Source organism: Podarcis erhardii (genome assembly GCF_964252035.2).
Source record: "Podarcis erhardii genome assembly, chromosome: 17".
In the NCBI taxonomy this organism is placed as follows: Eukaryota; Metazoa; Chordata; class Lepidosauria; order Squamata; family Lacertidae; genus Podarcis; species Podarcis erhardii.
In genome coordinates, this window is record NC_138515.1 from 2,126,236 (window position 1) to 2,144,166 (window position 17,931).

The following is a 17,931-nucleotide window of genomic DNA, read 5'->3' on the forward strand; positions in this document are numbered from 1 at the left end:
AAATTTGTACTTGGTACTGACAGAGGTCTGTTTTTTTGTTTTGCTAGATTCATGTGGTATTAGGCTGAACAGCCAGCCTCTTAGGATATGGCAGTTTGTGACAAGGGAGAAGGAGAAAAACCATTTTATTTTCCATGTTCCCAGTATACTGTGAATTCTGCCTGCCTTCCTCTTCCCCCTTTACCAGGATGAGAAGATGAGACAGTCACAAAGGAAGAAGATGGAAGCCAAAGTCCCAAATAGGATGGTCAGACAGTTGCTTATTCTCTCTTTCTGACCCTTTTAACGTGTGTCAAAGCAAGGGTAAAGAGGTGTCTGTAGGTGCTGCAGGTGGCCAGAGTCATGATTAAGAGTTGCTTGTATTTCCCCTGGTCTCTGCATGCAGAGCTGGCATTGGAGCAGTCAGTTGTAGCACCAGCAAGCTGCCCAACTGAATCTGCATGGTGGGCTGGCATGCTGAAACATTTTGCTGCCTGAATCAGAAAAGCCAAAGGGCAGCTGCTTCATTCTAGAATGGCACAGGACACACTGGAGACCTTTGCCTCTCTCACTCACTAGACAAATGTCTAATGATCTTATTTATCCTATTTGATTTTTCTGTATAGTCTGATTTATGAAGCATCAGTTGCGGGCCTTGGTGGGAATTCATGGAGTGGCTCCAATGCCATTCTGATTTGTTAGTGGCAGGGAAGCTCAGATACTTGTGAACTGCTTTATATACGAGTTCCTGAATAGTTTGAATCTAATCACTTCACATAAAACCTAACTCTTGCAGTCATACGCTATCTACTGCTTGGACATTGTGGGGGACAATGCAAGTGACATGATTAGAGGATGATCTTGCTGGCGTCTCACAGCAATAAAAAGTCATATGTGCCCTGCCTGTTCAGCCATGCCTTAGAAATAGGGTTGTCAAAAATGTGCTTGTGGCTGGTCTTAAAAGTTACTGTGGAACAACAGGGAAAAGGTGGTCTCTGGTAGACAGAGCCCTAAACTTGCTGCGAATAGGATCATGGGAAATGTCAATTCTGCATAAGAACATAAGAAGAGCCTGCTGGCTCAGGCCAAGGAGCCATCTAGTCCAGTCTCCTGTTCGCCCAGTGGCCAACCAGGTGCCTGGGGGAAACCAGGAAGCAGAACCTGAGCGCAAGAGCATCTCTCCCCTTCTGTGGTTTCCAGCGGCTGGTATTAGGAAGCCTTGCTGCCTCCATCCTGGCTAGTATCACGGAGAGACCTCTCCTCCTCTTTTAAAGCCATCTAAGTCAGTGGCCATCGCTGCCTCCTGGGGGAGCAAGTTCCATAGTCTACACACTGTATGAAGTACTTTTTAAAAATCTGTCTTGAGTCTTCCAACGTTCAACTTCACTGGATGTTCCCAATGAGCTCTAGTGTTATGAAGAGGGGAAAAACCTCTCTCTATCCCCTTTCTCCCTCCTTGCATAATTGTATAAACTTTGATCATGTCGCCTCTTACTCACCTTTTCTCTAAAAAGTTCCAAATGCTGCAATCTTTCTTCATTCCATTGATCATTTGGGTGGGTTTTGTTTTGTTTTGTATTGAAACTCTTCCAATACTACTGCATGTGGCAAATGCTAAGGTTGGAATTATAGGAATCAGGATTGGAAATAAAATAATAAAGGGTAGCCGTACACGAGTATGCAATAATAATGTAGGCCCAGAGTTGCAGAGGTGTGAATGGCAATTGCTATATCTCAACCCAAGGGATCCTTAGAGGTGAGAAGATGACTAACAACCAATAAACTCCGTCGTCCAGAGGTACCCATAGTTGTCTAGCGCAGGGGTCAGCAAACTTTCAGCAGGAGACTATCCCTCAGACCTTGTGGGGGGCTGGACTATATTTTTTTGGGGGGGGGGGAATGAACGAATTCCACAAATATTTTTTTTAAAAAAATAATATTTATTGCTTTTAAACCTTACAAGCAAGAAGAAAAAGAAAAGGAGAAAAAAGAAGAAAAAAACGAAAGAAAAAACAATACAATATATAAACAATACACCACACAACATTAACGCATTAAACTAAACAAAACAGAACAAAAACAATTTTAAAAACATACATCATACCATTTCAATGCCTTATCTTTCATTCCCTTGTTTCATCGACTTCCTCTCACCTCCCTTTTTGTATTCCATTTCTATTAATTGTTTCAGCAATTCTTTTCCATCTTTCACTATTTTCTGTCATATAAATATCTTAACTTATTTTAACCTTATTTTCCATTAATACTATAATACTTATTTATGCTTAACTCCTTATAACACTTCTACTAAAGCCATATAATTTCATTCCAACATTTTTCTAGCACTCATAAATTTTACCATATTTCTATAAATAAACTTTAAACTTTTTCCAATCTTCTTCCACCGTCTCTTCTCCCTGGTCTTGGATTCTGCCAGTCATTTCCGTCAATTCCATATAGTCCATCAACCTGGTGATCTTCTGTCCGAGGCTCTTAACTCTTTTCCAGGTCCCTTCTGCAAGTCTTCTTCGTATTTATACATACACTTTACTTTGTCTTCTGCTGATCTTGTTCTTAATTTCCTTTCTTTGATGCTGAAGAGTAGGTCTCGGGGGAGCTCCAACCTAGCAATGTTTTTATTCCTTCTCGACATCTCATCCACACCTCCGTGGTTAAAACTAAAATCCAAAAGATATTTCAGGACGTGTTTCAAAATCCCTCCAAATCTGAAGGTCCCCACAACTCCCATTTCCTTCTGACCCAGGTCCAGATCCCAAAGGTCAATAAATCCCTGCATGAGATGATCTATCCAACTTTCCTTCTCCAGTCCATGCAGGGTTCCAATCTGACTTTCTCTGAATTCAATCATAGAGGGCAACAACTTGTAGTCATCAAATTGCCTCTGTAAGGCTGGGGCTCTCTCCCTCTCCACTTGTATTACTTCAGGTTCAACAACCACAACTTTCTCCCTCGCTTTCTCCACCATTTGGCATGTCAGAGTAGATTCCTGTATCGGTTCCTGAATAGTTTGTGTGTAGATGTTCACTTTTTGTCCCAAATTAGTCACTTTTTGTCCCAAAATATCAATTTTAATATTCATCACATCCGTCTTCTTATGGAGCTGTTCCAATGACTGACTTATCTTGCATAGTGCAATCACTAAGGCTTCTTCTGTCGACATTCTCAAGCGATCCAAGGTCAATCTCACGGTTTTCTCTTGCAGCTGGAGATTCCACCAGCCCAACTATTGTAACAATTTCAAAAGCTCCCTCTAGAGGGAAACAATTTCTGTTTGTATCAATCCTTTTAAGCACAGTTCAAGCAGTAAAATTAGTTTCAATTTTCAGCTACTTTTACTCCTTTTTAAATGCAGAAGGAGACAATGGAAACAATGTATTTCTCTTATTTAACTACCTGTCACAGTCAATGAACTTTCCCAAAAATGTCAATCTTACTAGCAGTCCGTTTCCAGGTTCAGAGCGGTGGTGATCCAACTTTCTTCACTCTCTCCTGCAGGCTTACATGATCCAAAATTTTCCCCCTCTTCTCCTGCCTCCAAGGGGGGTTTAATGATTTTAGCCGATGGAAGTTTAATCCTTTACATAGGACTTTCCAAGACTTTAGCTTGCAAATTCTTTGCTTCAATCTATTTACAAAAGGGGAAGGCGGACTTCCTGTTTGAAACCTCCCCATTTCGGTGCCAAATTAAGATGTTTAAAAATCCAATTTTCCATTCTACTCACGGGTAGTTGTTTAGAATCAAATTGTCCACAGGAAAAAGTCAGCGCTCTCCGGCAACAGCGGCTTCACTCTGTGAAAGAAGCAGTCAATTCGAAGCACCGCGCTGCTCACCCCACATCGCTCCGGATCCCCGAAACCGGGTCTCCCCGCGAGTAGGGGAGGCGCAAAAGGTGCCAGCCGAATCCCACGTTCACAGGCTTCTCCCGCCTGTGATTTTTAGTGGGTCTCCGCCTTCGCCGTGGCGGCCAGACCCTGAATTCCATGGAGCAAGTTCCTCCCGATCAGAGAAATTCCGCCATTGCCGGAGGCGCTAACCCGGAAGTCTCGAACGAATTCCACAAATAACCCAGAGATGCATTTTAAATTAAAGCACACATTCCACTCATGTAAAAACACGCTGATTTCTGGACCGTCCACGGGCCGGATTTAGAATGTGATTGGGCTGGATCCAGCCCCCAGGCCTTAGTTTGCCTACCCATGGTCTACATATGGAACAACCATTATAGCACTGGCTTGGTACTATTTTCAAAGCTCAAAAGTGCTGCTTTGGACTTACAGGGCCTGGACCCACCTTTCTATGGAGACTGGGAGTACAAAGATGAAGATTGTTGGGGGAGATAACAGATCCTAGCAGCACTTGGTAAGAAAGAAGAAGAAAAGCCTCTCACTAAATAAACTCCAGAGCAGGAATACGGACCTCTTTCCCATCTATTTCCCAAACTTATTTATGATGCCTTTATTGGTGTCAGGCTTTCTATCCTCTACAGCACAGGAAAAGGAAAAATGTGTCCTCATAAAACAGTGGTCTAAAGGGGAGGGTGCATTTTCTGGGAGATTATCCCTTGAAAGCCATATGCCAACTAAAGGCACGCGCACACACACACACACACACACACACACACACACACAGATTGCCACCAGTATTGTTTATGGAGAATCTCAAGTGAGAGAAAAATAATGTGGGGCAGTGATCTTTTAATCCCCCCCCCCTCATTCACCTATGTGAAAGCAGGCTGAGGGTGGCACAAACTTAGGCCAGAGGTTAAATTCTGGTGCCTGGCAGCCCTTTGAGACCATCACCTCCCTGATACTCCATCACAGCTTTTCAAATCAACAGCACACCTTCCTAATGGTACTATGTGTGTATGTACGTACACACACATTATCTCTCTGTGTGTCTATGTAGAGAGAGAGGTGTGAAGTTGGGTGTTTTAATAAGTGCCTCATTGCCTGCCCTGAGACTCGGTGGAGGTTGGTCCATGGTGGCAAATAGGGTTCTGGCCCAGCAACTTCAGCCTTCGATTCCTCCCAGCCCACCTGCCTTTACTTGGAATCAGTATAGAGGGTGTTTCTGGCTGCCACCTTCCTCCTCGGTCTCAGTGCTGCCCTTGTAGAACTAGCAGGCTGGCACTAGAATCAATGGACTCTGTTTCTACCTACTGCTTACATATCTCCCTGTCTTCTGCCCTGCCGGTCCCAGTGGACACAAGCCTCCGCAGCTAAACCTTTCTACTTGGGCAGGAAATAAACAGAACAAGCAACACTGTAGAAAGAAGTCCTTGCCAACACCCCTGCCGGCCCTCTTGCACATGAAGGGAGGCTGGAGAAGTTTCTGTGTGCAGCTTTTTATTTCAGATCCAGCAATTTAAAACCCCTCTGCCATTGCAGCCATGGCTAATGTTATGTACTTTGACTGTTAAGTTTATAAAAAAATTGGCATGTGACGATTGTGGACTAATTCACTGAGACCAGAGCTGGCGCTTGCTCAGCTGGGTAAAAAAGCAGAAGGCAAAATGGAACTGCAGCACATCGCAGATCTTGGACCAAAAGTGACCAGTAAGCCGGTGGAAAGGTGCCCATTGTGCCAGCTCCTGGTCCCACAGCTTGAGGCTTACAAAGCCCAGGCAAGAGACCAATCCTAGCACCAGGATCCAAGCCGACCGGGCATTACCCAAATGTCTCTGCGCCTTCAGTGCTCTCCAAACAATTATAAATATATGTCCACTCAATGCAATCTCAAAGCCTTGGGGGTGAAGCAATGCCAGAACATAGCTCATCAGTGAAGCTGCTTCCATGGCCAGGAAAGTGCCTGGTTGCCACCCGTGCTCCAGAAAGTGACACCAGACAACACCCCAAGCAAAAATTGGCAATGTCAACCACTGATCTAAGACAGCTGCCCAGTGATGCTGTGTCCAGAGTCGCACCCATTGTACAGGCCCATATGCAAGCGCCATAAGGGCAAAGAGCTCCTGGAGGTAGCATGCCTGACCTCTCTCGTCACCTGAAGGCAGCCAGTGCCAGCCCAGAAAGATGTAGGCCAAGTTGACTAAACAATTGGCAGGCATAGCCAGTACAGGAGGCAATCCTGACACAGTTGGTTCAGCATAGTACTCGTACCCAACTTCCGTGTGAACACCGTCAAAGACTCCTGAAGCCACAAGTCCCACACACAGCAGGAGACCTCCAGACACCAGCAAGAGAGGTTCTCTGCCTCCTGGTTTCCTCACAGTCCTTTCCGAAGTTCTGGAGGGTTCTTCCGGAATGATGGCCGAACTGCTCCTGCAGCAACTGTTCTGCTGTAACATGTTGCTTGCTTTGGCAAAAGCCTCCCAAATGCAATTCACAGGTGGTGCGAGGCAGGCTTCCGAGCCCGGTGTTTTCCTATCCCAGTGTGGACTTTGATTCTCCTTCCCCTACAAACAGCACAAAAAAGGCGGAGTGAATGGGCATTCATGACCAAGAGGGACAGCTGTGCTCTTATCTGACAAGTTTAATGCATTATTGGCCTTTTCTCTTCTTCACTCCACCCCTCCCCTCCCCCCCCCCAGAGCAGAGATTGGTGCCTGTGTAGAACTACTTACTTGCATAGGCCCTCTCGGTTTCCTTGGCAGCCGCTCCAGTCACGCTGCTTCCCGTGAATGTGGTTATGAAACAGCTGCAGCGGCAGGATTGGCTGCTGGTGACATCACGGCACAGCGGGGGTAAGGTTGCTTCCTTCCCAAGGTCTTGTGTTTTGTAACCATGGGGACAGCAGCTGCCAGCCTCTAGGTGGTCCCTTGGGTTAGGCCTGCAAGACATCCTGTAGCTGGATCTTTACTGCAGAGGCCCTGCTCCCAGCGCCTTTAAAAGAACCTCTGCAGCACCCGTGTCAGTTCTTCAAAAACGACATAATACAAAACAAAACAACCCACCACACAAGAAGTACCGAGTCTAAATATCATTCAGGAAGTGTTTGGTTATCAAGTTTCTTTGGATATGAGGGCAGTATTAATGAGGAATGTTATTTATTATATTTATAGCTTACCTTTCCGCTAAGAAGGTAAAGGCAGTTTGCATTTTATCCTTGCAACAGCCCCATGAAGCAGGTTAGGTACAGGAAGAAGGTGGCTGGCCTAGAGTCACCCAGGCAGCTTCAGGGCTGAGAGCAGCAATTTGAACCAGGGCAAGTGGATCCCTAACATTTTCTCCCCTGGACCTCTTAAAAACTGCTGAGGGTCTTAATGATTTTTCTGTAGCAACTGTAATGCGCTTTGCTAGATGCTGCATGGTTTTTAATTCTGTTTTCATTGCTTCTTTTACTTCTTAAGTACAGTGTTCTATTTATTCTATTCCACAGAAGTCAAATTGTAGTGCAATAAAATAAGAAATAAAAGCAATAAAAATGCAATTTAAACTCATTATGAATATTTAACACAATAGATGTGTGGTCTTCCATTTTCAGTCACAAATCTAGAGACATGCAGTGGACCACCTGAATGAAGCTTGCGGGTAACAGTTTGGAAACCTCTGAACTAGAGTCTTTCTAGCCCCAATGTGTGACACACTGGCTCTCTTAGTTTAGGACATGTCCCTTTAAATGTGCAGTTTAAAGGGTGCTTTAAATGAGAGAAGGAATGAATTTTTAAGTCTTTTAAACAAATATATTCAGATTTTAATTCATCATTAACAAAAAGGGAAGGGAAAATGAGAAGCATCAGACTCTGGCTGAAATCCTGTACCCAGTTTCCTGGAAGTAAGCCCTATGCAACTAAATGGGACATAGTTACATCTATAAGATGATGATCTTAAAACTATTATAACATATTCTTCAACATCTGTCATGACTCTTTTAACCGATGAACATGTCCAAAATATCACCAAAATCTGTTTCTCACCAGCCCTAGTTTTAAGATAGCCAGCCTTTCCCCCCATTAAATCTACATCCCAACCAGCTCTGGAGTATTGGAATGCAGTGGTACCTCGAGTTAAGAATTTGTTCTGGAGGTCCATTCTTAACCTGATGTACCACTTTAGTTAATGGGGCCTCCCGCTGCTGGTGCGCGATTTCTGTTCTCATCCTGAAGCAAAGTTCTTAACCCGAGGTACTATTTCTGGGTTAGCAAAGTCTGTAACCTGAAGCGTCTGCAACCTGAGGTACCACTGTAGTCACAACTTTCCCCATGCTTTTGTTAGACATATCTTTGTTGCTAATTAGAAAAGCATGTTGTTCACAAGTTATATATTTTGAAAGATGTCCTTTGGCTGCAGAAGTCAAGCCCATGCACCACAAAACCATTGTCAATGCGCTTTCGGGGGAGGGGCACCTTGCGTGAAAGGGATGCAATAGAACTGGGAAGTATTGCACTTTGTGTGGAGCACACGACAAAAAGTGTGTTCACACCATGACAAATATGAATAAAATACTACATGTGTCTAAACCCCCAAGGATGGTAACATACAGACATTTGTGACTTTCTGATTCATGTTCATTATTCACCCCCAAACATCTTGAATGTTTACTTTAAAAATGAAATACTGTTGGGGGACTTTAGTGTTCTGCTATTATAATTGTTTTGTCAGTGCAAGCATTTCTGTTTGTCAGATGGAATAATCCCCCTCTCCTCCCCGGCTCGCTCTTCTGGGGGTTCTCTTGACCCTCGAGAGCAGATCTGTGGGAGGCCGGGAAAGTCTACTTGCATTAGCCAATGTTATTGCGCTGGCTTCCAATAGTTAGCCGGGCATAAGCCCCAGGTTTTTTCAACTTTGTTGAAAATGATTTCACTTTCCCTATAAAATAGAATGGGGACTCTGTAGCCCCCCAGATCCTCTTGGACCCCAACTTCCATCACCCCAGATAGCATGGCCAGCACTCAAAGATGATGGGAGTTGTAGTCCAGCAATGCCTGGAAAGTTGCAGGCTCCCCATCCCTGCTATAAAAAATAATTCAAGGGACTGGCCCATGACATTTAAGAAAATTCCAATTAACACTTGCTCTCCTCCCAGCAAGTGGAAAGATCAACCTAGAAAGTGTCTTCTGCAATCCCCACTGAAATGAGTAGCATAGAGCAGTGCACAACCTCTTGAAGGAGGCTGTTCCACTGTTGAACAGCTCTTACAGAAAGTTCTTCCTGATATTTACTGGTAGTTGGAATCTCCTTTCTTGTAACTCGAATCCATTGGTTCATGTTGTACCCTCCAGAGCAGGTAAAAACAAGCTTGCTCCATCTTCCATGTGAAAGCTCTTGAGATATTTGAAGATGCCTACCATATCTCCTATTTGCCAGGTTAAACCTACCCAGCTCTTTCAACCATTCCTCAACAGGCTTGGTTTCCAGACCCTTGATCATCTTGGTCGCCCTCATCTGCACACATTCCAACTTGTCAATATCCTTCTTAAATTGTGGCATCCAGGTGTGGTCTGACCAAGGCAGAATAGAGGAGGACTATTACTTCCCTTGATCGGGACACTAGACTTTTTTTGCTGTTGCATCGCACTGTTGACTCATGTTCAGCTTGTGGTCCACTAAGACCCCTAGGTCCCTTTCACATGTACTACTGACAAGCCAGGTGTCCCCCATCTTGTATTAGTGCAGCAGCTTCTTCCTACCTAAGTGTAGAACCTTGAATTTGTCCCTCTTGAAATTTATTTAGTTAGTGGACTTCTGGGGAGGAACCATGGTGGATTAAATGTATCCTGTTGAAACTCCATCGACAGAGATAGTTATGTAGTGACTGATGACAGCCAAGCCATAAATCTAGGTTATTGAATTATCTCCGAAGAATAAACACAACAGGGATTAACTTCCAGTGCTCTGAAAAGGCTGCTTTCTCACTGAGGGACAAAGAAACTTTCAAGAGACTCAGATGGGGTGAGTGACTGAGAACAGAAGAACCGTAATCTTGCCCAAACACCGCATAATACAGTGGTGCCCCGCAAGACGAATGCCTCGCTAAACGAAAAACCCGCAAGCCGAAAGGGTTTTCCGATTTTTTAGCGGCTTCGCAAGACGAATTTCCCTATGGGCTTGCTTCGCAAAACGAAAGCCCATAGGGAAATCTCCGGGGACAGCGGGGAACCCTCCTCCCACCGCAAGCCCCGGGAAGAGAGGAGAAGCTGTCCTGAAGGCTTGCGGCGGGAGGTCCGGGAACAGAGGAGAAGGCGCGCAGCTTCTCCTCTCTTCCCGGGGCTTGCGGTGGGAGGAGGGTTTTTCCTCCCCACCGCCAACATTCAGAAGGCTGTTCTGAAGGCTGGCGGTGGGAAGAAAAGCCCTTCTCCCGCCTCCAGCCTTCAGAAGAGTTCCCCGCAGGGCTCCCCAAGCTGTGAATGTCTACCGCGCGCGAGCGCCCCTCGTGCGGGGCAGCAGGCTGCTATCCGCAGCTTGGAGAGCCCTGTGGGGAAGTCCGGCAGGGCTCCCCAAGCTGCAGATGTCTGCCCCGCCCGAGGGGCACTCTGCTTAAGAGCGCCCCTCGTGCGGGGCAGCAGGCTGCTATCCGCAGCTTGGAGAGCCCTGTGGGGAAGTCAGGGCTCCCCAAGCTGCAGATGTCTGCCCCGCCCGAGGGGCGCTCTGCTTAAGAGCGCCCCTCGTGCGGGGCAGCAGGCTGCTATCCGCAGCTTGGAGAGCCCTGTGGGGAAGTCCGGCAGGGCTCCCCAAGCTGCAGATGTCTGCCCCGCCCGAGGGGCGCTCTGCTTAAGAGCGCCCCTCGTGCGGGGCAGCAGGCTGCTATCCGCAGCTTGGAGAGCCCTGTGGGGAAGTCCGGCAGGGCTCCCCAAGCTGCAGATGTCTGCCCCGCCCGAGGGGCGCTCTGCTTAAGAGCGCCCCTCGTGCAGGGCAGCAGGCTGCTATCCGCAGCTTGGAGAGCCCTGTGGGGAAGTCAGGGCTCCCCAAGCTGCAGATGTCTGCCCCGCCCGAGGGGCGCTCTGCTTAAGAGCGCCCCTCGTGCGGGGCAGCAGGCTGCTATCCGCAGCTTGGAGAGCCCTGTGGGGAAGTCCGGCAGGGCTCCCCAAGCTGCAGATGTCTGCCCCGGGAGAGGGGCGCTCTGCTTCAGAGCGTCCCTCGCACCCGGCAGCAGGCTGCTATTCGCAGCCTAGGCAGCCCTGCAGGAACTCTTCTGAAGGCTGGCGGCGGGAGAAGGGCTTTTTTTCCCACCGCCAGCCTTCAGAAGGCTGTTCTGAAGCCTGGCGGTGGGGAGAAAAGTCCTCCCCCCCCCCAGCCTTCAGAAGAGGTCCGGGGAAAGACTGTCCCCGGACCTGGTCTGAAGGCGGTCTCCCTAGGAACGCATTAATTGATTTTCAATGCATTCCTATGGGAAACCGTGCTTCGCAAGACGAAAAACTCGCAAGACGAAAAAACTTGCGGAACGAATTAATTTCGTCTTGCGAGGCACCACTGTAGCCCTAAAGGTCAATCCTTAGGGCAAAGATTGACTAAACCTCTCTTTCTTCAATTAATTCTGAATCTGCTATAAATTATCACTGAGACTATCTCTCTGCCAGTTAAAATGTACATCTGAAATATGACCCAACTGCTGTCTTAAGATGAGATGGCACTAAGAGGATGAAAACAAAACAAAAATTATGGTTTAATCATACATATCTAAGAAAGATTCTAAACAGCTAAGAGGCGATCCAAGTTTCAGGAATTTTCATTTAATTTTGTTCTATTTTTAATCCTCCACTTCACTGGTGAATGTGCTGATTATGTGTTGCTGTGAGAGAGGAATGCTAGAAATGTATTTCTGATAAGCAAGGACTGTGTGGATCTTAGAGAAAGCACTCAGTATGATGAAATACTGAAAAAAAAACTTCACTGACTGTTGGTTTCATGCAGCAACTACTGAATGAGCAATTGAAAGAGCTCAGAACGGAGATGCATAAAATGGTGAATAAAAATGGAATGGACAAAGCTGAGGCTGAAGAAGTCACAGAGTGTTTTGGGGAAAAACACTGATGGAGGATTGCCAGAACAGGAGAATGGAATGGCAAAGCTGGAGGTAGTAGATGATGAAATGGACAGGACCTCCACACAGGTGCCTGGATGAGTGAAACAGCCAAATGATGAAGTTATGATGTTGGAGGAGTAGAATGAAACCATGGACAGAGAGATTAAGAAATACCCAGAGCTGGCAGAGACATTGATGAGAAAGAAAAGACTGTGCATATAATTTGGAGTGAAATTAAGAGGGGAAAGCTCCTAAGCCTCTGGCAACACTTTTGGAAAAAGAATGGAAGAAGAGGAAATGGAAGCCATTAAAAAAGAAAAAGATGGAAAACCTAAGCCAACAGGAAATGGGATTGGAAGATATGGATCTGGGTGTGAATTGGGGAATATACAATAAGTAAATAACTATGGGTTACTGTTTCAATATATGAATGCAGAGAAGAGACTTCTGGGGGAATAAAAATCAAGGATTTATTGTTTCTCAATATTGGATGTAAAGTCGTTATTTTGGATTGGGGAAACAATATTGTTGACTTTTATCGATAATAGTAATTGAAAAACCTCTTTTAGACTTTTTGTGTGGAAGGGAAAATGAATGAGCTTGCAATACCTGGACTTGAAAACTGGAAAAACATTGCCTAGCAGAAGGAGAAACAGCTGAACAGTTTTTTTATGTTCTCTGATCTGGGTTAATGAGGGGACTGCACACAGGTGGAGGTGATGGGTGGTTGGTGAGAGAGAGGCAGGGAAAGGAAGATTTCCCAAGATGGGAGGCTGGGAGAAGAAACAGAAGCTCCCAGGTAACAGCTGGGAGGGTTCACCTCTTTCTGTGTGGGACAAGAGCTAAGATCTACCTGTGAGAAATGAGATTCATCTGGCATGACTTGCTGTAGGATGCAGTGCCATGAGTAGAATTTCCCCAGATGAGCAAAGTGATCTTGCAGTCTTCCGGGCAACCTGGTCCCAAGTTGTACAGGGTTTTATTTGTTAACAAGACCCCGAATCTAGCCCGGTAGCTGATCAGCAACCAGTGCAGTTCCCTCAGTGCACATGTATGTGTGTGCAGGTATTCCACTCAACCTCACTGCAGCATTGTGCACCAATAGCACAGAAAGACCGAAATAGAGTGCATTACAGTAGTCCAGTTGTGAGGACTATTACATGAATCACAGTGACTAAGCTATCCCTGTTGAAGAAATGGTACAACTGGCATACCAGCCTAAGGTGATAATAGGCATTCCATGTCACAGAGGTCACCTGAGCATGGCAGGAGATCAATTTAGTAACACCATCGTATTATGGGCCTGTTCCTCCAGAGGGCATGCAACCCCATCCAGAACAGGTGAACTCCTTGGGCATGGGCATGGGAACTGCTTACCCCCAGTGTCTCCATCTCACCAGGATTCAGCCCCAGTTTGTTGGCCCTCACAGTGTCTCACTGCATCCAGGCACTGGTTTAAAACAGTCACAGTCTCTCCCGATTCAGATGTTATGGAGAAACAGAGGTGGGTGTCATCAGCATACAGATGACACTGCACCCCAAATCTCCTAATGACTGCTTCCAACAGCTTCAAATCAATATTAAACAGAACAGGGCTTTGCCTTTGTGCATCAAGCATGTTCAGATGGGGGACAAGAGATAATCTCTCACTGCTACTGGGGTGCTTCTCCCTGTATCTGTTCTCATGCCCAATTGCCACCTGCTACCCAGGAAACTGCCACAGCTGCAGGGTTTGATATGGCTCAGCATCCACTTCCCACCCCACAAACTAGGGCAGGAAACCCACAGCTGCAGAGATGGGTTAGCAAAACTGGAGGTAGGTCAAGGAGGCCTCACCTCTCCACTACCTGAGGCTCAGCTTAACCTTTTCTCTAGCCTTGCTCCTGTGTTTGTAACTGCTGTCTGACATTTAAAAGACGAGACTTTTTTCTAGCATGTATAGCGATAACTTAGGGAGGAAAGCTTTGCCTACTGAAGCATTGTGTACCAAGTGCAGTAAAACAAAAATACAAAATTTAGCAACCTTTGAGGGCAATATGGCAATTCAGAAATGCTGTGTTAGCATGCACTGGGCAGCTGCTGTGTTAACATGCACTGGGCAGCTGCACATGGATTCCTAATCTCTCTGTAAGACTCAGTGCCCAGCATTCTCTCACAGCATGACTATGAACCTTGAACCTCCACATGGGCCTAAGCCAGTGTTTCCCAACTGGTGTGCCGTGGGAGGGCACACTCATTGAAATTAGAATTAGACTTTTGCCCCCCACCCGCCTTCAGAAGAGGTCCAGGACCTCTTTGCTCCCCCCTGCCTGCCTTCCCGGGAGAGCGGAGAAACGCAGCGTGTTTCTCCGCTGTCCCGGACAGCTTTTGAAGGCAGGCAGAGGGGAGCAAAGACTTTCGCCCCCCGCCCGCCTTCAGAAGAGGTCCAGGGCCTCTTCTGAAGGCGGGCGGGGGGCAAAGGTCTTTGCTCCCCCGTGCCTGCCTTCCCGGGAGAGCGGAAAGTCTTTGCTCCCCCCCTTCAAAAGCCGTCCGGGACAGAGGAGAAACGTGCTGCGTTTCTACGCTCTCCCGGGAAGGCAGGCAGGGGGAGCAAAGACTTTTGCCCCCCGCCAGCCTTCAGAAGAGGTCCTGGACCTCTTCTGAAGGCGGGCGGGGGGCAAAAGTCTTTGCTCCCCCCGCCTGCCTTCAAAAGCCGTCCAGGACAGCGGAGAAACACGCTGCTTTTCTCCGCTCTCCCGGGAAGGCAGGCAGGGGGGGAGCAAGGACTTTTGCCCCCCGCCCGCCTTCAGAAGAGGTCCTGGACCTCTTCTGAATGCGGGCGGGGGGCGAAAGTCTTTGCTCCCCTCTGCCTGCCTTCAAAAGCTGTCCGGGACAGCGGAGAAACACGCTGCGTTTCTCCGCTCTCCCGGGAAGGCAGGCAGGGGGGAGCAAAGACTTTCACCCCCCGCCAGCCTTCAGAAGAGGTCCTGGACCTCTTCTGAAGGCGGGCGGGGGAACAAAAGTCTTTGCTCCCCCCGCCTGCCTTCAAAAGCCGTCCAGGATAGCGGGAAGTGCTTCCCTGCTATCCCGGACTGCTTTTAAAATGCTGGCGGTGGGGAGCAAAGCCTTTCGGCCCCCGCCGGCCTTCCTGGACCTCTTCTGAAGGCCGGAGGGGGGGGAAGGCTTTGCTCCCCACCGCCAGCATTTAAAAGAGGTCCCTGGAGATTTCCCTATAGGCTTTCTTCTTGCGAAGCAAGCCCATAGGGAAATTCATCTTGCGAAGTGCCTCAAAAAACGGAAAACCCTTTCCTCTTGCGGGTTTTCAGTCTTGCGAGGCATTCGTCTTGCGGGGCACCACTGTATATATAGTCAATATAGGCACAGAGTTAATTTTTTAAACATTTTCTAATGGTGGTGTGCCTCGAGATTTTTTTCATGAAACAAGTGTGCCTTTGCCCAAAAAAGGTTGGGAAACACTGGCCTAAGCAGACACAAGAACCCCAGTGGCATTCTCCAGCGTGCCTTTTAGCTTTCTCCTATATAAAGGAACAATTGCCACTTTCTGCTATGAGGAAAGAGTAAGACACCCAAGGATACAATTGTTGTGAGAGCAAACACCTGCCCTCCAGCCCTGGCTCTCGGTGGCTTTGCTCTCATTTACAGGGACCTGCAGGAGGGACTGCACCCTCTCATGACTTTGCAGCAAACAAGCTCTCGGACTCCCCTCACACTTAACCCTCATTTTGCTAAGTACTGTGGTTTTTTAGCATCTGAAACTAGCAGGTGTTGAAACTGATTGAACACCCCTTCTGCCTTTCTTGCTATTTCTTTTGTAATGGTTTTTAAACATACAGTGGTACCTCAGGTTAAGTACTTAATTCGTCCCGGAGGTCCGTACTTAACCTGAAACTGTTCTTAATCTGAAGCACAACTTTAGCTAATGGGGCCTCCTGCTGCCGCCGGAGCACGATTTCTGTTCTCATCCTGAAGCAAAGTTCTTAACCTGAAGCACTAATTCTGGGTTAGCGGAGTCTGTAACCTGAAGCATCTGTAGTCCGAGGTACCACTGTATATATATCAGCAACTTTCCCCCCAGTTCAGGGCGAGCATTTAGTTTTAAACACAGGATTGACTGTTAATGTATTTGTTGTTGTTGTTCTAGATTAGGAAGAACACCACAGAACCCATTGTGTATCACATTGGTTTTGCTTTATTCGTAGCAATGACTGGATTTGGATTGCATTCCTATGTCTGCTGAGAGTAAGCGCAACTGCACTCAAAGGGACCGATTTCAGAGCAGACATATATCGAACTGTGCTATGAATCAGATGCAACTTCTTGTCATGCACTTTCAGTCTTAAAAATGCTCTGATTCCCACTTGCTCAACGATATATCCAAATCTACATTTATTTGGGGGGGGGGAGCAAGTGCTGCTTATTTGCATGAAATGCTCCTCACACTGCTACCTTCCTAAAATGGCATACTATGGCCACAAAACATATATGTACTCCCCCCCCCCCAATATACTGCGCGTCGAGTTTGCTACAGAAACAAGCAAACCAGGCGGCTCCCTGCCTGAGCAAGCAAGCGTAGGAGGGGAGGATAGTCACAAATGCAGCTAATTGTGGCTACAACATTTCCCGCTCCACATCCCCCCCCCCCCAAAAAAAAACCCTGCCGGCGACTTTTCGTAAAGGAGACAGCATCGAGGGACCCTTTATCAGTACAGTAGTATTACTTAAACCGAAACACAACGCTTGCAGTCCTGGCCACCCCGACCTGGGCCTAAGCTTCATTGAACGCACTTACTTCCGTGTAAGGCTGGGGGGGGGCGGTGTCGGGAACCGAACTTTTATTTAGGAAAGATTTAAGAGGCTGCAGCGCACCCCCTCGGCGTATTTACACGGAAGCAAATCCGTTCACTGGGGCTTCTTCTCGCCTGCGCATGCACAGGCTGGCAGCAGCAGAGGCCACGAGAGCAACAAAGGGTAGACTGTATTTGGAGAGGGAAGCTCAATTCCTTGCACCAAATGGCGAGGCGCCGACAAGGAGGAGGGGCTGCCGGGCGGGAAGCATCTGGAGCCTGCGCGCCGAGACGCGGCTGCCCTAATAATTTTTTTAAAATGCACCTTGGGCGCGCCGGCTCCGGAACCCCGCCTCGGAGCTCCTCGCAGCTGCTCGGGCGCCCAAACTCGCGTTGCGCGTCTTCCACAAACTGGGCCGCGTGTTCCAATCGCGCGGATCTCGCGGTGCTCTGTATCCTAGCAACCGGAGGTGTCTCGGCGCCATCTTGAGTAGGCACATCCGGCCAGCAGACAGCGGCCATCTTGAGGGACGGTCGCCCTCCCTCGAGAGCTTTAGGACGCCATCTTGAAAAGCCCGTATTATAAGCCGCCAAAGGGACGATTAGTAACACGCCATGTTTGTTCCCGCCTTCAGCATCCGAGCAATTTAGTACGTCAGCGCCATCTTGTTTGGCTTCTGATTCGAATGGTTCTCGCCATCTTGGATCCATTTTGAGAAGTGCCAGAGCTAGCGCCATTTTGGGAGGAAACCCCCCCCCCGCGCGTCATTGTACAGAGCAACTCGCAAGGAGCGGGAGCATCCAAGTAATTCAGCGCTGTGCCATGTTTATTCTTTCTCGACTACATCCGGGAACGTAGTACGGAGGCTTACTGGAACTAGGGTGAAGCCATTTTTGGACAGTGTTCCGCCCATCCGGGTATCCAAAAAGCAGCCATCTTGGATGCGTATATGTCTGCAGAAGGCACATACGGGTATACGGCGGCGCCATATTGAATCCCAGAACGCGGGGAGAGTTGTATACGGGCATTTGAAAAAGACGCCATTTTGGTCTTGTGTTTGAAAAGGCGGAGGCACATCCGGGCAATTTGTGGCGCCATATGTGTTTTCTGTTTTGTGACAGAATAGCAAAGGGGTGGAACCAAGATGGCAGCTTCCAGGAAAGCATGAAACCTAAAGTTTTGATAATTTGTACTCAGTACATAAGCACCGCCGGATCGGGGGTCGA

At 47.6% G+C, this 17,931-nt stretch overlaps 1 protein-coding gene and 1 long non-coding RNA gene across 2 annotated transcripts; both read right to left on the reverse strand.

The window, feature by feature from the left end:
- Positions 1–108: 108 nt before the first annotated feature.
- LOC309331982 lies at positions 109–8,283 on the reverse strand. The gene is made up of 2 exons (XR_014152030.1): positions 6,582–8,283; positions 109–473 (listed from the first exon to the last, which is right to left on the reverse strand). It is a non-coding gene; the product is annotated as an uncharacterized lncRNA (long non-coding RNA).
- On the reverse strand, positions 5,330–6,470 carry TMEM187 (transmembrane protein 187). Its single transcript, XM_081844561.1, has one exon. It carries the CDS (start codon positions 6,303–6,305, stop codon positions 5,460–5,462), a length of 846 nt encoding a protein of 281 aa, XP_081700687.1. The 5' UTR covers positions 6,306–6,470; the 3' UTR covers positions 5,330–5,459.
- Positions 8,284–17,931: the final 9,648 nt, after the last annotated feature.

What these genes read in the sequence shown, in the direction of transcription:
- TMEM187 (XM_081844561.1), bottom strand. Translation starts at nt 6,305, where the DNA reads ATGTTACAGCAGAACAGTTGCTGCAGGAGCAGTTCGGCCATCATTCCG.